Source organism: Macaca nemestrina, chromosome X, assembly GCF_043159975.1.
Source record: "Macaca nemestrina isolate mMacNem1 chromosome X, mMacNem.hap1, whole genome shotgun sequence".
Taxonomy (NCBI): Eukaryota; Metazoa; Chordata; class Mammalia; order Primates; family Cercopithecidae; genus Macaca; species Macaca nemestrina.
In genome coordinates this window covers 111,243,223-111,269,451 of record NC_092145.1, presented here as the reverse complement: position 1 = coordinate 111,269,451, position 26,229 = coordinate 111,243,223, and the positions used below count along the sequence as shown (strand labels likewise).

The 26,229-nt window shown below is 49.0% G+C and overlaps 1 protein-coding gene across 1 annotated transcript; it reads right to left on the bottom strand.

Moving 5' to 3' along the window:
• Positions 1 to 10,327: 10,327 nt before the first annotated feature.
• On the bottom strand, positions 10,328 to 20,801 carry LOC105493924 (G-patch domain and KOW motifs). The gene is made up of 11 exons (XM_011761930.2): positions 20,599 to 20,801; positions 19,679 to 19,833; positions 19,455 to 19,579; positions 16,814 to 16,923; positions 14,460 to 14,673; positions 13,893 to 14,025; positions 13,085 to 13,187; positions 12,755 to 12,878; positions 12,589 to 12,658; positions 10,793 to 10,878; positions 10,328 to 10,695 (listed from the first exon to the last, which is right to left on the bottom strand). The coding sequence occupies exons 1-11, from the start codon at positions 20,772 to 20,774 to the stop codon at positions 10,561 to 10,563; spliced, it is 1,431 nt and encodes a 476-aa protein (XP_011760232.2). The 5' UTR covers positions 20,775 to 20,801; the 3' UTR covers positions 10,328 to 10,560.
• Positions 20,802 to 26,229: the final 5,428 nt, after the last annotated feature.

The following is a 26,229-nucleotide window of genomic DNA, read 5'->3' as shown; positions in this document are numbered from 1 at the left end:
TTTGGGAATTCCTCCTTGAGGGTGCTTTGGCAATGAATGGGCAGAGGTCTGGTGCTAGGGGGCAGCCCCACACCAGCAAGACTTGTAATGTACATGAATGTGAATGTCATTTCAGGATGGTAAAAGGAGGCCTCCTGAAAATTTTTTTTTTTTGTCTGACAGAGTTTCGCTCTTGTTGCCCAGGCTGGAGTGCAATGGCGCGATCTCGGCTCACCCCAACCTCCGCCTCCCGGGTTCAAGCGATTCTACTGCCTCAGCCTCCCTAGTAGCTGGGATTACAGGGATGTGCCACCACGCCCAGCTAATTTTGTATTTTTAGTAGAGACACGGTTTCTCCATGTTGGTCGGGCTGGTCTCGAACTCCCAACCTCAGGTGATCCACCCGCCTCAGCCTCCCAAAGTGCTGGGATTACAGGCATGAGCCACTGCGCCCAGCCGAAATGTTTCTTATTAAAAGGGAGCATTGGATCTGAGGGTTGGGAAATGACACTTCCTTAGGTCAGGCCTGTCCCAGGAAGCACCCCACAGTCAGGGGTATGGAGGGCCATGAGGATAGTACAGTGAGGGGAGGAGGAGGAGGATATAGCAATGTAAATTTTGCCATCTTGGCCTCAGTTTGGTTTTAAAGGACAGCAGCTGGACCCTCCCCATGTGTAGGACTCAATTAGTGGGGCCAGGGTGTGGAAGACACCCCTGTGTCTTATTACCTACTCAGGGCCTGAGGTGTGGGAACCAGGATCTTGTAGGGAATACCTTCCCAACAAGAAGCAAAATACAGAAGATATAAACAAGAAGCCAGGTGTAGTGGCTCACACCTGTAATGCAAGCACTTTGGGAGGCTGAGATGGGAGGATCCCTTGCACTCAGGAGTTTGAGACCCACCTAAGCAATATAATAAGACCCTGTCTCTATAAAAAAACCTGGGAGGCAGAGGTTGCAGTGAGCTGAGATCGCGCCACTGCACTCCAGCCTGGGCAACAGAGCAAGACTCTGTCTCAAAAACAAACAAAAACCGAAACAAACAAAAAAACAAACTAGCTCTGGCCGGACGCAGTGACTCACGCCTGTAATCCCAGCACTTTGGGAGGTGTGTGGATCACCTGAAGCCAGGAGTTCAAGACCAGCCTGACCAACATGGTGAAACCCCATCTCTACTAAAAATACAAAAAATTAGTCTGTCATGGTGGTGTGTGTGCCTGTGATACCAGCTACTGGGGAGGCTGAGGTGGGAGGATCACTTGTGCCTGGGAGGCAGAAGTTGCAGTGAGCCGAGATCGTGGCACTGCACTTCAATCTGGGTGACAGAGTGAGACCGCGTCTTATTAAAAAAAAAAATACAAATATTAGTTGGGTGTGGTGGCATGGGCCTGTAATCCCAGCTACTAGGGAGGCTGAGGTGAGAGAATTGCTTGAACCCAGGAGGTGGAGGCTGCAGTGAGCTGAGATCACGCCACCGCACTCCAACCTGGGCAACGGAACAAGATTCTGTCTCAAAACACAAAAACAAAAACAAAAAACAAAGGCCAGGCACAGTGGCTCACACCTGTAATTCCAGCACTTTGGGAGGCCCAGGCAGGTGGATTATTTGAGGTCAGGAGTTTGAGACCAGCCTGGCCAACATGGTGAAACCCTGTCTCTACTAAGAATACAAAAATTAGCTGGGCGTGATGGTCCATGCTTGTAATCTCAGCTACTCCAGAGGCTAAGGCACAAGAATCACTTCCCAGGAGGCAGAAGTTGCAGTGGGCCGAGATTGCACCATGGCACTCCAGCCTTGGCGACAGAGTGAGACTCTGTCTCTAAATAAATAAATACATACATACATACTAGTTCCAAATTACTGATGCCAATCAAGAGAGTAATAAAAATATGAATGATACGAAATGTGATATTAAAATGATTAGTAAATCACTATAGTCCATAATGAGAAAACTCATTCCATTATGTACTAAAATAACAAAAATCAGGCCAACACTTTGGGAGGCTGACGTGGGCAGATACCTTGAGTTCAGAGGTTTGAGACCAGCCTGGGCAACATATCAAAATTTCATCTCTACAAGAAATATAAAAATTAGCCAGGCATGGTGGAACATGCCTGTGGTCCCAGCTACTCGGGAGGCTGAGGTGGGAGGAAGAGGATGGCTTGAGCCTGGGAGGCGGAGGCTGCAGTGAGCCGAGATCATGTCACTGCACTCCAGCCTGGGCAATAGAGCCAGACCTTGTTTTTTTTTTTTTTTTTCAAATCATTCTCATACTTTGATAAGGAAGTATGCAACTTTTAAATGTTAATTTAGAAAATAACCAGCAAATGTAGCAAATGTTTAGTGTCCCCTAAATTAGTGTTCAAGGGGACAGATCTGGAGGCAGAGAAAGAAGTAGAAAAATGGAGAACAGGCCAGGCACAGTGGCTCACGCCTGTAATCCCAGGGCTTTGGGAGGTAGAGGGAGCAGGATTGCTTCAGCCCACGAGTTCAAGACCAGCCTGGGCAAGATGGCAAAGCCCAATCTCTATAGAAAATAAAAAATTTTAAAAATTAGCACATCATGGTGGCACTGGCCTGTAGTCCCAGCTACTCAAGAGGCTGAGGTGGGAGGATCCCTTGAGCCCAGGAACTGGAGGTGGCAATGAGCCATGATTACGCCACTGTACTGCAACCTGAATGATGGTGAGACCCTATCTCTAAAAAGAAAAAGAATAATCTTGGCCCCCATGTGGCACCTCACAGCTTGGGAACAACAATTTCTTACATGTTTCCTCAGCTCCAACCACCACTCACAAGCTGTGTGGCCTCAAGCAAGGCACCCACGCTCCTCTGGACCTCAGCTTCCCTGTCAGTACAATGGGGATAACAATAGTGCTTACTTTGTGGGGTCATCTGTGAATGTGAAATGAGTTAATAAATGGAAGGCACTTAGAAAAACCTCTGGAACCACTGAATCAAACTGGATATCATTATTGATCCCTCATTCAATCCTTCAATACCCATTTAGTGTTGTCTGTCCAGATGCAGGAGATACACATAGTGACTGCTCAGCGAGCAGTGTCACAATGAACATGTGCAATGGCCTTGAAGGCCACATCGGGGCTTGCCCTGATCGGCAGGTTGGAGGTGCTCCAGGACCGACGCTTAGCTGTGAGTGGGGATACGGGAGGTAGGTTGGAACTGCCACTGCAGAAGGAGCTCTGAACCAGGTTCAGGAGAGAGGCTTTGAACCTGCACGTGTGGGGAGCCATGGAAGTTTCCAGGAAGGACTGCAGGTCCCACCTGGAGATGTGCCGTTCCTCCTTCAGGTACCTGGGAATGTCAGTCACACCCCAAACCTGCTCAGCTCCCCCACACTGCTGTTCCTGTATCTGAGAGCTTCAAGTCCCCAAATGGCCTACCTAATACATGGGGAAACTGAGGCCTGGGAGGCCCAGGGACTGAGCTAGCATCCACTTGTGGAAATAGTCTGTCATCACCTGAAGAAGTTGGAGACATGCAAATCCTACGCCCTCAGATTCCCCTCTGAGAGCCTGTGTGCCGATGTAGACTCCCGCACAGGAGATGTGTGCGGGAGCAAACACTGCAGTGTTGCTCCCAACAGCAAGAACCAGAAACAGCCCAAAGGCCTGTTACAGGAAAATGTGGACACCCAGGCTGCACATGCACACCACTGAATGCTGTATGGCAGTGGAAATAAATGAACAGCTACCGCTACAGGCAAACAGGAATCATAGCAACAGCTGGGAGCGACGGCATGAAGCAGAGGGACAAGAATGTGCACTCATGCCCAGTCTGCCTGGCTTACAACCCTGGCTCTCTGCTTGCCAGCTAGAACTATCGTGCAAATCATTTAACCACTCTGTGCCTCAGTTCCCTCATCTGTAAAATGGACATGGTAACAGTGTGTATCCTACAGGCCATTATGAGGATTTAAATGATTTAAAGGATTGTGGGCTGGGCACAGTGGCTCAGACCTGTAATCCCAGCACTTTGGGAGGCTGAGGTGGGTGGATCACCTGAGGTCAGGAGTTTGAGAACAGCCTGGCTAACATGGTGAAACCCCGTCTCTACTAAAAATACACACACACACACACACACACACACACACACACACACACACACACACACACAAATTATTAGCCAGGTGTGGGGGCAGGGGCCTGTAATCCCAGCTACTTGGAAGGCTGAGGCAGGAGAATCACTTGAACCTGGGAGGCAGAGGTTGTAGTGAGCTGAGATTGTGCCACTGTACTCCAGCCTGGGCCACAGAGACTCCGTCTCAAAAATATAAATAAACAGGCCAGGCGCGGTGGCTCAAGCCTGTAATCCCAGCACTTTGGGAGGCCGAGACGGGCGGATCACGAGGTCAGGAGATCGAGACCATCCTGGCTAACCTGGTGAAACCCCGTCTCTACTAAAAAATACAAAAAACTAGCCGGGCGAGGTGGCGGGCGCCTGTAGTCCCAGCTACTTGGGAGGCTGAGGCAGGAGAATGGCGTAAACCCGGGAGGCGGAGCTTGCAGTGACCTGAGATCCAGCCACTGCATTCCAGCCTGGGTGACAGAGTGAGACTCCGTCTCAAAAAAAAAAAAAAAAAAAAAAAAAAAATATATATATATATATATATATATATATATATATATCAACAAATATATAAAGGATTGTGAATGTAAAGGGGACAGAACAGTGCCTGACACACATATCAAGTGCTACATGAGTGTTAAGATAAAGCCGGCTGGGTATGGTGGCTCACAGCTGTAATCACAGCACTTTAGTAGACCTAGGTGGACGGATCACCTGAGGTCAAGAGTTTGAGACCAGCCTAGGCAACATGGAGAAGCCCTGTCTCTACTAAAATTACAAAAATTACCCGGGCGTGGTGGCGGGCACCTGTAATCCCAGCTACTAGGGAGGCTGAGGCAGAAGAATCGCTTCAATCTGGGAGGTGGAGGTTGCAGTGAGCCAAGATTGCGCCACTGCACTCCAGCCTGGGTGACAGAGCGACACTGTCTCAAAACAAACAAACAAAAAACAAAAAGAAAACCAGAGGCCGGGTGCAGTGGCTCACGCCTGTAATCCCAGCACTTTGAGGGGATAGGGCAGGAAGATCACTTGAGGCCAAGAATTCAAGACCAGCATAGGCAACGTGGTGAGACCCTGCCTCTACTAAAAATTTAAAAATTAGCCAGGTGTGGTGGTATGCACCTGTAGTCCCAACTACTCAAGAGGCTGGGGGGCGAGGAATACTTGAGTTTGAGGCAGCAGTGACCTATGATTACAGCACTGCACTCCAGCCTGGGCAACAGAACAAGACCCTGTCTCAAAAAAAAAAAAAATAAATAAATAAAAAAAAAATAAATAAATAAATAAAAAAGATAAATCTAGAATGTCCAGTGGGGAAAAAGTAAGTTTCCAAAGATTATATAGTGTTACGGTTTGATGACTCGTACCTCTCAAACCCAGCACTTTGGGAGGCCAAGGTGGGTGGATCCCCTGAGGTCAGGAGTTCGAGACCAGCCTGACCAACGTGGTGAAACTCCATCGCTACTAAAAATACAAGAATTAGCCAGGCATGGTGGCGGGCGCCTGTAACCCCAGCTACTTAGGAGGCTGAGGCAAGAGAATCGCATGCACCTGGGAGGTGGAGGTTGCAGTTAGCTGAGATCGTACCATTACATTCCAGCATGGGTGACAGAGCACTACTCTGTCTCAAAAAAAAAAAAAAAAAAGAAATGTAATTGCCATTGTAACAGTATTAAGAGGTGAGATCTTTAAGAAGTCATCGAGCAAGCGAGAGAGAGAGAGAAAGAGAGTCTTTTTCCACCGTGTGAGAACATAGTGAGGTCATCTGTAAGGCAGGAAAAGAGTCCTCATCAGAAATGACCCTGCCAGACCTTGTTCTGGGAATTCTAGCCTACAGAACTGTGAGAAAATAAATTTCTGTTGTTTAAGCCAAAAAAAAAAAAAAAAAGTAATCAAGAGGCCTCATGAATGGATTACTGCTATTATTATGAGAGTGGGGAGTGGGTTTCTCATAATAAAATGGGTTCAGCCCCTTCTCTGGCCCTCTCTTACTCTTTCCCCCTCCACTATGGGATGACACAGCAAGAAGACCCTGGCCAGATACTGCACCTAGATCTTGGACTTCCCAGCCTCCAGAACTATAAGGAATAAATTTCTATTCTTTATACATTACCCAGTGTCATGTATTTTGGTACAGCAGCACAAAACAGACTAAGATGTATACTTTTTTTTTTTTTTTTTGAGACGGAGTCTCGCTTTGTCGCCCAGGCTGGAGTGCAGTGGCGTGATCTCAGCTCACTACAAGCTCCACCTCTGGGTTCACACCATTCTCATGCCTCAGCCTCCTGAGTAGCTGGGACTACAGGCGCCTGCCACCAAGCCTGGCTAATTTTTTGTATTTTTAGTGGAGATGGGGTTTCACCGTGTTAGTCAGGATGGTCTCGATCTCCTGACCTCATGATCCGCCTGCCTTGGCCTCCCAAAGTGCTGGGATTACAGGCGCGAGCCACCGTGCCCGGCCTAAGATGTATCCTTTCACACAGTTCAGAAACACCAAAGATGAAACAAGATGTTTAGGCTGCAGACTACTGACTTCTTGTATCCTCATATAGCTGAAAGAGGACGAGAGTCTCTGGGGTGCCTTTTAAGGCACTGATCCCATCTATGAGGGCTCTGCCCTTGTGACCTAATTACCTCCCAAAGGCCCCACCCCTAACGACATCACATGGGGCAGTTATGATTTTTTTTTTCTTTTGAGATGGAGTCTCGCCCTATTGCCCAGGCTGGAGTGCAATGGCGAATCTCAGCTCACTGCAACCTCTGCCTCCTCCTGGGTTCAAATGATTCTCCTGTTTCAGCCTCCCAAGTAACTGAGATTACAGGTGCACGCCACCACGCCTGGCTAATTTTTGTATTTTTAGTAGAGACAGGGTTTCACCATGTTGGCCAGGTTGGTCTTGAACTCCCGACCTCAGGTGATCCGCCCACCTCGGCCTCCCAAAGTGCTGGGATTATAGGTGTGAGCCAGTGCTCCTGGCCTCCACAAAAAATTTTTTAAAAATTAGCTGGGCACGGTGGCACACACCTGTAGTCCCAGCTACTCGGGAGGCAGGAAGATTGCTTGAGCCCAGGAGATCAAGGCTACCGTGAGCCATGATCGTGTCCCTGCACAATCAGCCTGGGAGACAGAGTGAGACTCTGTCTCAAAAAAAAAAAAGGAAGCCTTACTGGGCATCTAATGGGAAAATCTGTTCCCAAAAATGGAAATCAGCTAGATTGGCCAAAGCACTAGAGGAACAAATGTATTTAGTGTGGTTCTGTGTGCACATGGTGGGGGGTGTATGGCAAGCGGGAGTTGTCAACTGGCAGTCTTTAGCAGTGGCTACATGGAGGCTTCTCATGATTTCCACTTTAGTCAGAACAAAAGCCACAGTAGTTCCAGTGGACTGACCTTACAGCACTACAGGATCTCCCTGACCTGATCTCCTACCACCTTCTCCCTCACTTACTCCCCTGCAGCCACACCAGCCTCCCGGCCGTTCCTCACACACACTAGCAACAGTGCTACCACAGGGCCTTTGCACTTCATTTCCCTTGCCTAGACTGCTTTCCCCAGATAGCTGCATGACTGTCCCTTACTTCCTTAATACCTTTGCTTAATGTCACCTTCTCCCTAAGGCTTTCCGTGGCCACCCTATTAATACTGCCCCTTTCCCCCATGGTTCTTAGCTTCTTGTAACATCCTCCATCACTTACTTCTGCTTATTGCTCACTGTCTCAGCATCAGTGGAATGTCAGCCCCACAAGGGCAAGGATCTTTGTTTTGTTTGTAGCTCCATACTCGGTACCCAGGATGCTGCCTGGCATATAGTAGGATCTTGATATTAAGTGATTTAGTCCATATGGTTCCCCAAGCATGCAGGATGGTATTTGGCATTCAGTAGGGGCTCGAGATGTTTGTTGAATGAATTGGGGTGATAGGGGACTTGGTGAGTACCCACCCCTACTTAGATAGCTTTAGAAGCTGTTGGATACTTCATCCCTCTGCATGGTGCTGCAGACATGGAGATGAAGAGGCGGCCTCAGTGTGGGAGTAGACGGGAGCATTCTCTTGACTGAGGAAGGAATGTTAGAAAAGAAAGCTGAGGCCGGGCGTGGTGGCTCAAGTCTGTAATCCCAGCTCTTTGGGAGGCCGAGGTGGGCGGATCACGAGGTCAGGAGGTTGAGATTAGCCTGACCAACATGGTGAAATCCCGTCTCTACTAAAAATACAAAAATTAGCCGGGCATGGTGGCATGCGCCTGTAGTCCCAGCTACTGAGGAGGTTGAGGCAGGAGAATAACTTGAACCTGGGAGGTGGAGGTTGCAGTGAGCCGAGATCACGCCACTGCATTCCAGCCTGGGCGATAGAGCAAGACTCTGTCTCAAAAAAAAAAAAAAAAAAAGAGCTGAGGGCGAGTGCGGTGGCTCATGCCTACAATCCCAGAACTTTGGAAGGCCAAGATGGGAAGATCACTTGAGTCCAGGAGTTCAAGACCAGCCTAAGCAATATAGTGAGATCTTGTCTCTATTATATTTAAAATAAAAAATTATTTTAAAAAATTAAAAAAAAAAAAAAAAAGAGCTGACCTGTCCATATCTGCCACCAAACACAGCCCCGGCAGCAACCCCCATCACCTCAATAATTGACTTCTCTCCGAAAGGCAAAGAAACTGCTTCCTGAGTCTGCTGCTACAAATTCAAGGCTTGGTGTCTGGACACTTTTTAACAGAAGCAACCCCCTGCTGTGGAAACTTCTGGAGGCTTGGCAGAACAGGCAGATGCCTTTTAATCTACATCTTGCTCAATCCCTGTGATGTGAAAAAAGCCAGTCTGGACAAATTGTACAGGTCACAGTCCCCAGCTTCTGAGGGGTCTGTAGAGAATTCTCAGGCTCACAGAAGCCGTTGCTGCAGTAACCACTGCTGCAAGAGCAACTTTGGCAGCAGGCAGGTGCCAGGCAGCAAGCTGAGAGAACACTGCACATATTCAAAGCGTCTTCAGATACAAGGCTTTGTTTGTGCACAGTGAACAAGGGGCAGATTAGGAAAGCCTCCTTATATTGTCCACATTTCCCTGAATGTAAGGAACCCTGTCCTCAAAATGGGGATCAGCAGGGCTCCTTTCAAGGCAAAGCAGAAAAAGCCCCAGTGGCTTGTCAGGGGAGACCAGGAGCTCTGGCTGGAGCTAGGTGTTCTGGACAAAGGGCCATATTCAAGAACTTTGGGCCCCATTTTCAAGCGTAGGCTTAGGAGAAAGATGAATTCCAGGAAATCTGAAGCTGATATCTACTTTAGCATTGTGGCACAGGGAGAAGATGGAAGGTGTCTGAAGTGGCTGGGTTATGTGGTGTTACAGGGCAGAGACAGAGCCCCAGTGCCATTCCCTGGGGAGCTTTAGCCCTTCTCAAAGGTGCTACCAAGTCTGGTTTATTATGATTGGAGAACGGAGGAGGCCTCCTTGACAGAGTGAAGTGCATAAAGCATAGGAAATGGACTACTGGACATGAGAAGTTGGGAACATCCTCCCTATGATTAAAAAAATACAAGCCAGAGACCAGGCGCAGTGGCTCAATCCAGTGCCTATAATCCCAGCACTTTGGGAGGCTGAGACGGGAAGATCGCTTGAGCCCAGGAGGTCAATGCTGCTGTGAGCTATGATTGCACCACTGCACTCCGGTCTGGGCAACAGAGGAACACCCCAGGCTCAGCATATTCTCTGGGGGTCCTGCTCTAAAAGCATACTCTGCTGCTAGTTGCTAGAGTTCTTGCTTAGGAAGTTGTTCAGAGATAGAATATTTCAGATTCCACAGCAGCTAAAGATTTTTTTTTTTAGACAGAGTCTAACTGTCCCCCGGGCTGGAGTGCAGTGGCGCAATCTGGGCTCACTGCAACCTTTGCCTCCTGGGTTCAAGCGATTCTCTTGCCTTAGCCTCCTGAGTAGCTAGGATTATAGGTGTGCACCATCACACCTTGATAATTTTTTGTATTTTTGTACTTTTAGTAGAGACAGTGTTTCGCCTTGTTGCCCAGTCTGGTCTTGAACTCCTGGGCTCAAGTGATCCAACCACCTCAGCCACCTAAAGTGTTAGGATTACAGGCATGCACCATTGTGCCGAAGCTCATAGTTTCTATATTCCAAGAGTGAGCTCACAATCAAATGAGTCCTTTAACTTGTCCTGTACCCTGAGCAGAAAAGCAAGGCTGAAAAATGAAATGGTTCCCACCTCAGTCAACTCAGTTCCCACCTTAATTCGCAGCTCATCATACCACTTATGATTTCATCTTTCTATTAAGTACTTGAAATGGTTTTTATTATACCCTAAATTTTGGTAAACCTTGGGTTTGTTTCTAGCTTCCCTACTGGTTCACCCATCCCTTTCCCTTGTCCTTGTCCCAGGACTGCACCAGAAGTAGAGGATGGAACAATGATCTTCCCACCTTCTTGAAGGCAACTTTCTCATATGGTACAGAACTGGTACCAGCCTGGGGGATGGGAGGAGTCCCATGGGTCAGTCATCATCTGTGTCACTAGGGCCCATGTACTGGCAGATGGCATCGTAGTGAAGCTCCACCACCTGATCTTCTCTTGGCAGTTGCACCAAAGCCCGGCTCCGTGCTCTGTCCCGGCTCAGCAAATGTCCCACCTGGAACAGAGGTGAAGTGGAATCAACGAGGCCAGCCTAGACCCTGGGACAGGCGCTGAACGACCCACAAACCTCTATTGCCAGGTCTGAGACTCACCCTTCCAGCCTGTGGGCCCAGCACGACCATCACACGGTCACCCTCTGCCTTGGGAACCAGGGTTTCCAGCATGTCTTCCCTCAGGCCTACAGATAAGGGAGAGGGGAGTGAGGCCCACAGCAAGGACCAGCCCAGCCAGCGTCCTGTCACAAGGGCCTTTCCTGGCCAGGCGTGGTGGCTCACACCTGTAGTCCCAGCACTTTGGGAGGCTGAGGTGGGAGGATCGTTTGAGCCCAGGAGTTGGAGACCAACCTGGGCAAGATGGTTAGACCTTGTCTCTACAATTTTTCTTTTTTTTTTTGTTTTTTGAGACCGAGTTTGGCTCTTGTTGCCCAGGCTGGAGTGCAATGGTATGATCTCGGCTCACGGCAACCTCCACCTCCTGGGTTTAAACGATTCTCCTGCCTCAGCCTCCTGAGTAGCTGGGATTACAGGTGCCCACTACTGTGCTTGGCTAATTTTGTATTTTTAGTAGAGACGGGGTTTCGACATGTTGGTCAGGCTGGTCTCGAACTCCCGACCTCAGGTGATCCACCCTCCTCGGCCTCCCAAAGTGCTGGGATTACGGGCATGAGCCACTGCACCCAGACTACAAAAATTTTAACATTAGCCAGGCGTGGTGGTGAGTGTCTGCAGTCCCAGCTACTTAGGAGGATGAGGTGAGAGGATGGCTTGGAACCAGGAATTTGAGGTGGCAGTGATCCATGATGGTGTCACAGCACTACAGCTCATGCCTGTAATCCCAGCACTTTGGGAGGCTGAGGCAGGGGGATCACAAGGTCAGGAGTTCGAGACCAGCCTGGTCAATATGGTGAAAACCTGTCTATTAAAAATACAAAAATTAGCTGGGTGTGGTGGTGGGCACCTGTAGTCCCAGCTACTCAGGAGGCTGAGGCAGAAGAATTGTTTGAACCCAGGAGGTGGAGGTTGCAGTGAGCCGAGATCACGCCACTGCACTCCAGCCTGGGCGACAGAGCAAAACTGTGTCTCAAAAAAAAAAAAAAAAAAAAAAAAGAAGGGGCCTTTCCTGTATTCCCTGGAGCCACTCTATACCTGTTGACAGATGGAGTCCCACCACATCCATTTCACAGATGAAGAAGCCTAAGGAGTAGTTTCCAAAAATCACTGTAATAAAAGGAGCATGTCTATATGGTGGTGGTGATAACAACAGGCACTTTTTATTGTGGGCATGTTTTAACCCCTGCCCTGCACTGAGAGCTCACTACACATCCCTTCACTAAGGCACCAATCACAAGAGGAAGAAATAGTAATTTCCATGCTAATTTGACAGACCGGAGGCTGGGTGCAGTGGATCACGCTTGTAATCTCAGCACTTTGGGAGGCTGAGGCGGGAGGATTGCTTGAGGTCAGGAGTTCAAGACCAGCATGGCCAACATGGTGAAACTCCATCTCGACTAAAAACACAAAAATTGGCCAGGTGTGGTGACGCTTGCCTGTAATCCCAGCTACTCAGGAGGCTGAGGCGGAAGAATTGCTTGAACCGGGAGGTGGAGGTTGCAGTGAGCCGAGATCACGCCACTGAACTCCAGCCTTGGTGACAGAGCAAGACTTTGTCCCCCCCAGAAAAAAGAAAGAAAAAGAAAACTTGACAGATTGGGAGAGTGGAGTGAGGCTCAAGATAACCACCATCATGGAAGTGTCTAATGTTCTATAAGAGGATGCTAGGCCTTGCAAAATACCTGAACTCTGCCCAACCTCCCAGCTTTGCCTGGGCCACGCTCTGGGCCTAAGACACTCTTCTTGATCAACCTCCAGCTGCCATCACTCAAACTCACCTTCCAGGACTCGGCCTTCATCTGTCCGACATACACAGGTATCTGGGCTTAGGACATCTTCAATTATCATCTGGGGATACAGGTCAGGGGGATGTGAGATTTTAGAGAGGTAGGGGGGCCCAGTCCCTGGAGGAGGGGAAGGGGACTCAAGCTGCAGGGTTCCCACCTTGGTGTTGTAATATTGGCCTCCTTTGTACATCTTGTCCACAAACCGCACGCGCAGGTCCCTGTGCAACCAGTGCTGACTCCTGGGGGCTGCTTTCTCACTCTTGGCTGCAGGCCCATCCAGTCTGTGGAGAAGGTCCGAGCATCAGGCTTAGCTCTTCATCAGATGCACTTTACAGTTGCCCTCCCTTTGCCTATGCTATGAAACCCACCCACAATGCAGTTCCCAGTTCCTTCTATGAGCCTGCCTTGCCTTGGAAGCCTTCCCGGGCTGCTCGAGCCTACCCACAGCCCTGCCCTCTTGACCCCTCCCATATGCTCAGAGTCCCACCGGTCTGGAAGGTGTTTCCGCTTCCTCTCTGAGTTGTCCTGCTGGACGTGGAGTTCTTGATTCCGGAGGGTCTTCCGTGATGAGGCAGTTCCATTCTGTTGCCCTGGGGAAGGAAGTTTTGCTCACCTGGCCTGTTCAAGAGGTTATGAGAACCAGGACAGAGCCTCAGTGTCTCACTGCCCTTTCCTTCCAAGGCCATGTCTCAGCCTAGAGCCACCTCCCACCTGCCAAAGTACCCCTCTCACCCCTCATGCATTTGCTAGTAGAATGCCTCTCCCCGACCTCTCAACCATTTCAGCTTCCTTCAGGAACCCTTCCACAGCTGACCTAGCCCACACCAACAATGCTCACCTAGTGTCGACTAGAGATTCCCGGAAAGCTCTGTCTATACCCATTTGCCAAACTGCCCCATCCTACTGAAATGCCTTCGCCTGTGCTGTTCTGTCTGCCTAGAATTCCTTCCTTCTTGGTCACACCCTAATTCTAGCAGTTCTCACTCCCTAGTAAAAGAGAGGTTCATCACCCCAAATGGACAAAGATCTCGAGGGTAGGAACTGCTTTCTGCACCTGTTTCTTCCCACTCAGAGACAGGCTACAGACCCAGGGGTATGACATCGACCTTTCTCCAATCAAATGGAGTAAGTCACTTACGCCCATTCTCACCTCCTGACCTCTGATTGGAAGTCATACCTGCCAGGCACACTGCTGCCCCTCCCTGCTGCAGATCTAAAACCACTCCATGAGCCAGGCCCTGCCACCCCTAGGAATGCGTCGTCAACTCCCCTAGCTCTACAAGAGGCTCACTCACTGAGGTCCAAGGTGTTCTTGTTAAACTCCTGCTGGGAGACAGGCCGCAGGCAGTACTCACTAACAGTCACCACCCGGCTCCCCACAGCCAGACGAACCATGGCCCGAACATTGTCAGGATCAAGGCCTTCCACCTAAAGTGTTGAGGGGAAGAAGTCAGGTAGGGGTTGTGGACTCCACCCACATTCCTAGGACCAAGATGTCAATCCCTTACCTCTAAGAGGCCTGCTTCCTCTGTCTCCCCAACCAGACTCTGACCCCTAAGAAGTGGGACTAGGTCTGGTTCCTGTGTCTCCCTCAACTGACTGTGGGGCTTCCTTGGATCCTTTAAGCATTTAATCCTCAGGGACTTGTGGCATATGGCACTCTCTTCCTTTTAGCTGGGAACTGAGGCTCACAAAGGCCAGCAAGTGGTCCCGGGTTACTGAGTGAGGCAGTGGGCCAAGCAGACCTAAAAGACTAGGACTCCCAGCCTTTCTACCTCAAACCCAATTATTCCTCCATCTGACCCTCGGATCAACCTTCCCTACTGCCTGTTTTGGGCTCCCGGGATATCTTGGTTCCTTACCTTCCCATAGAGGCCTCGGTGAGGGCCAGAAAGAACCACCACAGCTCCTCCTGGCACCAGCCCTTGAGGCTGATCTTCCTTATCCTTCTCTTGCTCCTCATCTGGCCTTGGCATGTGGGAGGGGCCGGTGGGGGTCAAGGCCTGGGCCTCAGACAGGTTGGCACCCAGCCCTAACCCCTTGGGCCTCAGTGAGTTGACACGGGGCTTCACTACTCTGCAGGGAGAACATGGGTTTGTTGGAGAGGATGCAATAGTCTTCAACACCTTATTTACCTCCTCTCCCTGCCCAAACCCCCACCCCCACCATTGACATTTTCTTTTCTTTTCTTTTTTTTTTGGAGACGGAGTTTTGCTCTTGCCATCCAGGGTGGAGTACAATGGCTCAATCTCGGCTCAATGCAACCTCCGCCTCCTGGGTTCAAGCGACTCTCCTGCCTCAGCCTCCCAAGTTGCTGGGGTTACAGGAGCATGCCACCATGCCTGGCTAATTTTGTATTTTTAGTAGAGACAGGGTTTCACCATGTTGGTCAGGCTGGTCTCGAACTCCTGACCTCAGCTGATCCGCCCTCTTTGGCCTCCCATAGTGCTAGGATTACAGGTGTGAGTCACCGTGTCTGGCCCCCATCGATATTTTCAAGGTTGCCCTTTCCGATCTCATATTAGGACTATTTTTGACCTACAGAAACAGCAATTTCATTTGGTTCGACCTAATAACATGCTGCATATACCATCTATTACATAATATCTACAGTGAGATCAGAGGCAGATCACTGTAACCAAATATACTATTTCTACAGGGGAAATCATATGAATATTCACACCAAGCAGGAGAAACGGACTATAAAAACTCAACATGGTTGGGCACGGTGGCTCATGCCTGTAATCCCAGCACTTTGGGAGACTGAGGTTGGCAGATCACCTAAGGTCAGGAGTTCAAGACCAGCCTGGCCAACATGGGGAAACCTCATCTCTTCTAAACATACAAAAATTAACCAGGCGTGCTGGTGCATTCCTGTAATCTCAGCTACTCAGGAGGCTGAGGCAGGAGAATCACTTGAACTCAGGAGGTAGAGGTTGCAGCGAGCTGAGACTGCACCACTGCATCCCAGCCTGGGTGACAGAGACTCCATCTCAAAAAAAAAAAAAAAAAAAAACTCAACGCCAATTCAGGTCATAGTTGGCTGCCAATGGGTTATGAAAAAAATGTTTGGTTTTCACAATTCTTGAGTTTGCAATTGCGAAGAAAGGGTTGTAAGTCTGCATGACAATAGCAAATGTTTAGTCTACGCTTTCTTGGGGTCAGGGCCTACTGTATGTGCTTTACGTATATAGTTTCTTTATCTTTTTTTTTTTTTTTGAGATGGCGTGTCACTCTGTCGCCCAGGCTGGAGTGCAGTGGTGCGATTTCAGTTCACTACAAGCTCCACCTCCTGAGTAGCTGGGACTACAGGCGCCCGCCACCATGCCCGGCTAATTTTTTGTATTTTTTTTTTAGTAGAGATGGGCTTTCACCGTGTTAGCCAGGATGGTCTTGATCTCCAGACCTTGTGATCCACCCGCCTCAGCCTCCCAAAGTGCTGGGATTACAGGCACGAGGCACTGCGCCTGGCTCTAATTTTTTTTTTTTTTTTTGAGACGGAGTCTCGCTCTGTAGCCCAGGCTGGAGAGCAGTGGCCGGATCTCAGCTCACTGCAAGCTCCGCCTCCCGGGTTTACGCCATTCTCCTGCCTCAGCCTCCGGAGTAGCTGGGACTACAGGCGCCCGCCACCTTGCCCGGCTAGTTTTTTGTATTTTTTAGTAGAGACGGGGTTTCACCCTGTTAGCCAGGATGGTCTCAATCTCCTGACCTCGTGATCCGCCCTTGTCGGCCTCCCAAAGTGCTGGGATTACAGGCTTGATCCACTGCGCCCGGCCTAATTTCTTAAAATGAATTAATCTTTTGTAGAGATGGGGCCTCCCTATGTTGCCCAGGCCAGTCTCAAACTCCTGGGGTTAAGTGATCCTCCTGCCTCAGTCTCCCAAAATGCTGGGATTACAGGCATGAGCCACTACCTGGCCTATGTGTATAATTTCATTTAACTCTCACAACAGACCTGTGAAGTCAGTACTATTACCCCCATTTTTCAGATGAAGAAATTGATGTCCCTAGAGGCAGACTTTATATAAATGGGATTCTATTAGAGTTTCAAAGGGCAAATGGGAGTTTAAAACAGTAGTGGAAGGGGCTACTGAATTAGTTAGGGCGATAATGTATCCTCCCTCCCTGCCTGGAGTGGTTCTGGTTTGGCAGTGACCCTGGGGATCTTGATTGCAGCCTGATCTGTCTGTCCCCTCGCCCCTATCCCAGAACTCACTGATTGAAGGTGCGGCCGATGCCCTCGCCAGGTTTCCAGCCCATGCCCCGCAGCATGGCCAGCCCATAGGCCTCCACGGGGACCGCCTCATAATTAGCCTCCTCTGGCACCTACAGGTTCAGGTAGAGGAAGGAGGGTCAGGCTTTGCTTACACTGGGTCCTCTGTTTGAAGTGCACTTGCTGCCACCCACTGGGAGACCTGCTACGCATCTTTTCCAATCAGCTCAAGGGTGTTTTGATTTCCTCTTTCCATCCCTCACTGTACTCCTCCATGTTCAGTCCTTCAACAAATAGAAAGCACCTAGTCTATGGCAAGTACTGTTCTAGGTACTGGGGATGAACCTGTGAACCAAACAGACAAAAACCCCTACCCTTGCAGAGCTTCTGATCTAGTTGTGGAGACATACTATAAATAAAACCCAGAAAACATGATATGTCAGGTGGTGACGTAAAGAACAAGAAAGCAGGGTAAGAAGATGCAGAGGGATGGAGAGGGAGTGCCTCTGGGTTGACATTTAAGCAGAGATCAGGAAATGATAGCAGAGGGAGCCAGGAGGATATGAGAAGAAAGTGTCCCGAGCTGAAAGCACAGTTACAGCAAAGGCCCTGAGGCTGGACAAGGCTTGGTATGTGTGAGGGGTAAAAGTCACCATGACTGAAATGGAGATAGTGAGAGTAGAGAGCAGAGAAGGGTGGGGAAGAGATCAAATCAGGAGAGCTGGGCAGGAGTCAGAGGACCCTGAGCCAGGTGGGAGCCATAAGAGGGACCAGTGAGGAAATTACTCTAATAGTCCAGATGAGAGATGCTGGTGGCGGTGAGAAGTGGTCAGTTCTGGGTGTCATTTTGAAAAAACATGAAGGATTGTGCTGGCAGAGTGTATGGGGCATGAAATAAAGAGGGGAATTGAGGATGACTCCAAGGTTTTCTTTTTTTTTCTTTTTTCTTGAGATGAAGTCTTGCTCTGTTGCCCAGGCTGGAGTGCAGTTGCACAATCTCAGCTCACTGCTACATCAGTCTCCTGGTTTCAAGCAATTCTCCTGCCTCAGCCTCCTGAGTAGCTGTGATTACAGACATGTTCCACCATGCCCAGCTAATTTTTGTATTTTTACTAGCGATGGGGTTTCGCCATGTTGGTCAGGCTGGTCTTGAACTCCTGATCTCAGGTGATCCGCCCACCTCAGCCTCCCAAAGTGTTGGGATTACAGGCTCGGCCGACTCCAAGGTTTTTATGCTGAGTGAGAGGAAGGATGGATGGAATTTTTGGTCACCTGATATGTATAAAGCTGCAGGAGGAGGTTTATAGAGGGAAAAATTAGAGGAATGAGGTTAAAGCTGGAACAGGATGAAAGGATGAAGAGGGAAGTGAGGATCTTTTTTTTCTTTAAAGATGAAGGAGCTGGGCACAGTGGATCATGCCTGTAATCCCAGCACTCTGGGAGGCCAAGGTGGGTAGATCACCTGAAGTCAGGAGTTCAAGACCAGCCTGACCAACGTGGCAAAACCTCGTTTCTACTAAAAATACAAAAACTAGCCAGGCGGTAGTGACACGTGTCTGTAATCCCAGCTACTTGGGAGGCTAAGGCAGGAGAATCGCTTGATCCCGGGAGCGGGAGGTTGCAGTGAGCCGAGATCGTACCACTTCACTCTAGCCTGGGCCACAGGGCAAGACTCTGTCTCAAAAAACAAAAAACAAACAAACAAAAAAAAGTTGAAGGAAATCAGAGCACATCTGAAGGCTGAAGAGAACAGTTCAGTTGAAAGAGAGTGTTCTGGGGCTGTAGGAGAACTAGACTCCAAAGAAGCAATGCAAGAAATTTATGAAAGAAGAGGTGAAAAGTCAGGTCTGTGGGTATGAAAGACAGACTTGGTTACTCCTGTAGACACGCCTCTCACATCTCCTCGTCACCTTCCATCATCACTCCTTCCCATTCACTCCAGACACACCACATGTTGCCTCACTGATGGACACACACCACATCGATTTTCTGCCACTATGCCATTGCTTGGGCTGTTACTACCAACAGGAACACTCACTCTGTTCTTCCCTCTCACTAAACCCTACTTATCCTTCCAGACCACTCTGGTCTAAGTCCCCAGCATCTCTAGCCTGGACTACTCATCCCCTTGCTTCCACCTTCACTAATGAGTCTGTTCACAGCAGCCAGAGGGATGCTGTCAAATCATAAATCATATTTCATCTATGCTCAGGGCTTGCCTAGGCTCTCATCCCACTCAGAGTAAAAGCCAAAGTCCTCACAATGGCCTACAAGGCCCTGCCTTGTCTAGCACCCCCATCTCCTTTCTGACTTCGTCTACTATCCCTTCCCCTCACTTATTCCACTTCAGTCACACTAGTCTCTTTGGTGTTCCGCAAACACTCTAGGCATTGTCTACCTTCAGGGCCTTTACATTTCCTGTTCCCTTTGCTGCACACCTCATTCAGATAATCCTAGGATTCAAGTACGTTTTTAGCATCCAGATATCCAGATTCATTTGGTAATGCTTCCAAAAAGGATGACAGGAGAAAGGACAGGTGGCGGGCCTCTAGCACACAGACTTTCCCTGCTATGTGCAGGGACACAGCCTAGCAGACAGGGCAAAGAAAGGCTGGGGCAGGAGGGGGACAAGGGGCCAGCTCACTGTCTCTGCCCGGGGTTCGCTGTCTGCCCCTTCCCCGCTGGGGGTGCATCCTTTCTGGATCATGGGGATAGCGAGCGTGGGGTCGACACCCGCATTCTCTCTCTCTTCCAGAGACTTCTTGGATTCTAAGGGAAGAATAGGAGGGAGCAATGAAGTCCCACTCTATCCTTCCACCTTCTTCATCTTCTTCCTTCACTGGGGAAGGGTAAAGGGGCATCACTCACCCTCAATGAGCTCCTTCACAGCCTGGGACAGCACCCCATCTGCCAAGGCCTCAGTATCTGTGGATGGCCCAGGGGGCCGGGCTGGTGACTGCCTGCGATGGCCATTCTGGATCAAAGGGATGACGAGTTCCTTGGGGGCTTCCTGGGGCTTCACACTGATGTGGACACAGAGGGGTGGGGTTGGGAGAATGGCAGTGTCAGTGGGTCACACTCCTTTATTCAGAGAAAACACGAGAGCCAAACTCACCCCAGCCCCACAGACCATGCCTTCTCTACTCCATGTCTGGATCTCCTGTACCTCTCTGATCATGCATTCTTTGGATTATCTCCCCCAGTGCCCCCAACTCGTAAATGTCAGTGCCTTCGAGAAATAAGTCCTGGACTCTCTGTTTAACTCAAGACCGGCTTCCACAATGGCCCACAAATCACTATCTTCAGCCTAGACCCTCCCTAGCTCCAGGTTCCCAAACAGCTTCCCAGATGCCTGATTCTCTTCTGGAAATCCCTCCCTCAGACTCTCCTCTCCTCATTAAGCTGATGGTGGCCTCCATCAACCTGAATCTGCCGCTCCATCCCGTTCCCCATATCAGAGAAGCCCCACCACTTCAGCTGAGACACTAGCAGGTCCTGTCATTTTCTCATTCTTTCCTTCTCCCAGAACGCACACACCTCAGTGTCCTCAAGTCCTAAAGACACTTCTTCTCAGTAATACATCCTCTCTTCGCAATTCCCACGGCTATCAGGCCCAATTTCCCCACCCCTCTTATAAACTCCAGCCTTCTGGCCTCCACGAATTTACTCAGGCTGTGCTTCAGGCTTAACAGGTCACTGTCACCAAGACAAACGACTGAGTGAGATTCCTCCCTCCCGCTTACGCCCACCGCAGCGATTTCCAAGGTGTGAAAGACCCGGCGCGTCACCTCTGCAGCTCCCTCCCTTCCACGGTTTTCAAGAAATCCTTCTCCTCCGGAGATGGCCTCGCGCCGTCTCCCGAGTCGGCCAGCCGCCTCCGTGCGGACGTGCGAGTGAAGCCGAAGGAAATTGGGGCAGTGGAAGCAGCCGTCAGCGGCAAAACACCCTCTTCGGAGTCAGCCATCTTGCCCTTTTTCCCAGGCCTGCGCGCTGCTTGCTGGGAAATTTAGTTTGGGTTCGGATCGCTAGGGGCCGGCCAAAGTGCGTAAAAACTACCTTCCCATCAACCACTGTGGCACCGGCGGGAGGGGGCGGTAAGGGGCCGTGGGAAGTAATTGTCGCTCTTTCAAACGTCGTGGGAGTGCGTCGCGCCAAGTGCACAGGGAAATGTAGTTTTTTTTGTTTTGTTTTGTTTTTGTTTCTTTTTTTTTTAAAGATGGAGTCTTGCTCTGTTGCCCAGGCTGGAGTGCAGTGGCGTGATCTCGGCTCACTGCAACCTCTGCCTCCCGGGTTCAAGCGCTTCTCCTGCTGCAGCCTCCCGAGTAGCTGAGGCTACAGGCATGCGCCACCACGCCCGGCTAATTTTTGTATTTTTAGTAGAGACGGGTTTCACCGTGTTAGCCAGGATAGTCTCCATCTCCTGACCTCGTGATCCGCCTGCCTCGGCCCCCCACAGTGCTGGGACTACAGGCGTAAGCCACCACGCCCGGCCGGAAATGTAGTTTTTAGCGAGGTAGGCATGGTGGAAGGTGGATTCATTCTTGCCAGGCATTGATTCCTTCGTGTAGGCGTTTGACAAGTATTTATGGAGCGCCTACTGTGTGCCCTACTCATGTGGGAAGTGTTGATGAAGTAAATCATTTAGAAATAATCAGCCAGGTGTGGTGGCGTGCACCTGTAGTTTCATTTAGTCCACAGGCTGAGGCAGGAGGATGGCCTGAGGCCCAGGAGTTCGAGGCTGCACTTAGCTCTTATCGCGCCACTGCATTCCAGCATGGGTGACAGAGCGAGACCCCGTCTCTAAAAAAGAAAAAGTCAGGGTCGGGGGCGGGGGAAGGAGTGTCAGTTGTCTACAATAGTAAATAATAGACATAAAGTGCCTACTGGCCAGGCGTGGTAGCTCATGCCTGTAATCCTAGCATTTTGGGAGGCTTAGGCTGGTGGATCACCTGAGGTCAGGACTTTGAGACCAGCCTGACTCATATGGTGAAACCCTGTCTCTACTAAAAATACAAAAATTAGCCGGGCTGGTGGTGGCACCTGTAGTCCCAGCTACTCAGGAGGCTGAGACAGGAGGATTGCTTGAACCCGGGAGGCAGAGTTTGCAGTAAGCCGAGATCCCGCCACTGCACTCCAACCTGGGAGACAGAGCGAGACTCTGTCTTAAAAAAGAAAAAGAAAGAAAGAAAGAAAGAAATAGTGTCTACTGACCAGGCTCATACCTGTAATCCCAGCACGTTTGGAGGCTGAGGCAGGCGGATCACTTGTGAGGTCAGTAGTCCGAGACCAGCCTGGCCAACATGGTGAAACCCTGTCTCTACTGAAAATACAAAAATTAGCAGGGCGTGGTGGCACGTGCCTGCAATCCCAGCTACTCAGGAGGTTGAGGCAGGAGAATCACTTGAACCCGGGAGGCAGAGCTGAGATCTCAACACTCCAGCCTGGGTTACAGAGCGAGACTCAGTCTCAAAAAAAAAAAAAAAGAAAAGAAAAAGAAAAAAGAAAAAAAGAAACTTGTAGTTTAGTAGGGAATATAGACATTTAAATACATATTTAAAAAATATAGCAACATGTGCCAAGCTTAGTGGCTTATGCCTGTAATCCCAGCACTTTGGGAGGCCTAGGTGGGAGGATTGTTTGAGCTCAGGACTTTGAGACCACCCTGGGCAACATAGTGACACCCTGACTCTACAAAAAAATGTAAAAATTAGCGGGGTGTGATGGCACACATCTGTGGACCCAGCTACTTGGAGAGCTGAGTGGGAAGGATCGCTTGAGCCCAGGAGGTTGAGGATGCACTGAGTGGTTATCAGGCCACAGCACTAAAGCCTGGGCAACAGGGTGATACTTTATCTCGAAAGAAAGAAAGAAAGAAAGAGAGAGGAAGGAAGGAAGGAAGGAAGGAAGGGAGGAAGGGAGGGAGGAAGGGAGGAAGGGAGGAAGGGAGGGAGGGAGGGAGGGAGGGAGGGAAGGAAGGAAGGAAGATATACAAACACATACATATAGCAACATTAGGCCGGGCGCGGTGGCTCAAGCCTGTAATCCCAGCACTTTGGGAGGCCGAGACGGGTGGATCACGAGGTCAGGAGATCGAGACCATCCTGGCTAACACGGTGAAACCCCGTCTCTACTAAAAAATACAAAAAAAAAACCTAGCCAGGCGAGGTGGCGGGCGCCTGTAGTCCCAGCTACTCGGGAGGCTGAGGCAGGAGAATGGCGTGAACCGGGGAGGCGGAGCTTGCAGTGAGCTGAGATCCAGCCACTGCACTCCAGCCTGGGCGACAGAGCGAGACTCCATCTCAAAAAAAAAAAAAAAAAAAACAGAGGCCGGGCGCAGTGGCTCACGCCTGTAATCCCAGCACTTTGGGAGGCCGAGGCGGGTGGATCACCTGAGGTCAGGAGTTCGAGACCAGCCTGACCAACATGGAGAAACCTCGTCTCTACTAAAAATACAAAAAATTAGCTGGGCGTGGTGGCGCATGCCTATAATCCCAGCTACTGGGGAGGCTGAGGCAGGAGAATTGCTTGAGCCTGGGAGGCGGAGGTTGTGGTGAGCCGAGATCGTGCCATTGCACTCCAGCCTGGGCAACAAGAGTGAAACTCCGCCTCAAAAAAAAAAAAAAAAAAAAAAATACATATAGCAACATTAAGCATTAACAGCAAAATATATATATACACACATATACATATAGCAACATTAAACATATTGTGAGAACCAGGTCCTAAGGCTTCAAAGATTACTGATATGAAGGAAAAATGAAGCAGTCAGAAAATTAAAAAAAAAAAAAAGATTATTGAGACAGATCTCTCTTGTGTAGGACCTCAAGAGTTCATACAGGCCGGGTACGGTGGTTCATGCCTGTAATCACAGCACTTTGAGAAGCCAAGGCAGGTGGATCACTTGAGGCCAGGAGTTCAAGACCAACCTGGCAAGCATGGTGAAACTCTGTCTCTACTACGCATACAAAAATTAGCCGGGCATGGTGGCGGGCGCCTGTGGTTCCAGCAATTCAGGAGGCTGAGGCACGAGAATCGCTTGAACCCGGGAGGCGGAGGTTGCAGTGAGCCGAGATCATGCCATTGCACTCCCAACTTGGGGGACATAATGAAACTCTGCCTTAGAAAATGAAAACAAATTTTTTTTAATTAAAAAAGGAGTTTATACAGAGTGGCTTATACCGAGTTGCTGGGTGTGGTGACTCATGCCTGTATTTTCAGCACTATGGGAGACTGAGGCAGGAGGATTACTTGAGGCCAGGAGTTGGTGGTTGCAGTGAGCTATGATCGTGGCACTGCACTATAGCTTGTGTGACAGAGCAAAACCCTGTCTCTAAAAAAGTAAATAAATAAAATAGTTTGTACAGTAGATGACAGATACTTAAACAGATATTCTTAAGAAAGAGTTAATATAATTCTGTTACAAATCAGGCTCAAGGAAATCACTGAAGATGTGTAAAATAATTTTATGTGAGATTCATTATTGTATTATTGTGGCAAAAGCTTGAAGACCACTTAAATTATCAACAGAAGGGGATGCAGTAAATGAATTATAGCACACACCTTGGATGGAAGAAATATGCCTTTACATTGGAAGTTATAAATAAATAAATAAATATATTTTGAGACAGGGTCTCGCTCTGTTGCCCAGGCTGGAGTATAGCGGCGTGATTTCAGCTCACTGCAACCTCCACCTCCTGGGTTCAAGCGATTCTCGTGCCTCAGCCTCCTGAGTAGCTGGGATTAGAGGTGCCTGACACAATGCTGGGCTAATTTTTCTATTTTCAGTAGAGGTGGGGTTTTGCCATGTTGGCCAGGCTAGTCTCAAACTCCTCACCTCAGGTGATCCACCTGCCTCGGCCTCCCAAAGTGCTGAGATTACAGGCCTGAGCCACTGCATGACCAGCCACTATAAATATAATTAAATGGACTGGGCATGGTGGCTCATGCCTATAATCCCAGCACTTTGGGAGGCCGAGGCAGGCAGATCCTCTGAGGTTGGGAGTTCGAGACCAACCTGGCCAACATGGTGAAACCCCATCTGTACTAAAAATAAAAAATTAGCCAGGCATGGTAGTGGTTACCTGTAATCCCAGTTACTTGGGAGGCTGAGGCAGGAGCATCACTTGAACCCAGGAGGCAGGGGTTGTGGTGAGCTGAGATCATGCCACTGCACTCCAGCCTGGGTGACAGAGCTAAATTCTCTATCAAAAAAATAAATAAATAAATAAATAAATAAACAAACAAAATAAACAAAAAGAAAAGAAAAAAAATACATAAATTTTTTTTTATTATACTTTAAGTTCTAGGGTACATGTGGATAACGTGCAGGTTTGTTACATATGTATACCTGTGCTATGTTGGCGTGCTGCACCCATCAACTCGTCAGCACCCATCAACTCGTCATTTACATCAGGTATAACTCCCAATGCAATCCCTCCCCCCTCCCCCCTCCCCGTGATAGGCCCCGGTGTGTGATGTTCCCCTTCCCGAGTCCAAGTGATCTCATTGTTCAGTTCCCACCTATGAGTGAGAACATGCGGTGTTTGGTTTTCTGTTCTTGCGATAGTTTGCTGAGAATGATGGTTTCCAGCTGCATCCATGTCCCTACAAAGGACACAAACTCATCCTTTTTTATGGCTGCATAGTATTCCATGGTGTATATGTGCCACATTTTCTTAATCCAGTCTGTCGCTGATGGACATTTAGGTTGATTCCAAGTCTTTGCTATTGTGAATAGTGCCACAATAAACCTATGTGTGCATGTGTCTTTATAGCAGCATGATTTATAATCCTTTGGGTATATACCCAGTAACAGCATGGTACTGGTACCCAAAACAGCATGGTACTGGTACCAAAACAGAGATATAGACCAATGGAACAGAACAGAGTCCTCAGAAATAATACCACACATCTACAGCCATCTGATCTTTGACAAACCTCAGAAAAACAAGAAATGGGGAAAGGATTCCCTATTTAATAAATGGTGTTGGGAAAATTGGCTAGCCATAAGTAGAAAGCTGAAACTGGATCCTTTCCTTACTCCTTATACGAAAATTAATTCAAGATGGATTACAGACTTAAATGTTAGACCTAATACCATAAAAACCCTAGAAGAAAACCTAGGTAATACCATTCAGGACATAGGCATGGGCAAGGACTTCATGTCTAAAACACCAAAAGCGACGGCAACAAAAGCCAAAATTGACAAATGGGATCTAATTAAACTAAAGAGCTTCTGCACAGCAAAAGAAACTACCATCAGAGTGAACAGGCAACCTACAGAATGGGAGAAAATTTTTGCAATCTACTCATCTGACAAAGGGCTAATATCCAGAACCTACGAAGAACTCAAACAAATTTACAAGAAAAAAACAAACAACCCCATCGAAAAGTGGGCAAAGGATATGAACAGATAGTTC

Bases quoted from the DNA above. Each gene is read 5' to 3' on its own strand.
- LOC105493924 (XM_011761930.2), bottom strand. From the start codon at position 20,774: ATGGCTGACTCCGAAGAGGGTGTTTTGCCGCTGACGGCTGCTTCCACT. The intron at 13,188-13,892 runs GTGAGTGAGCCT...TTCCTTCCCCAG, and splicing joins CAAGAACACCTTGGACCTCA to GGCAACAGAATGGAACTGCC. The intron at 12,659-12,754 runs GTGGGAACCCTG...CTGTATCCCCAG, and splicing joins GCCAATATTACAACACCAAG to ATGATAATTGAAGATGTCCT.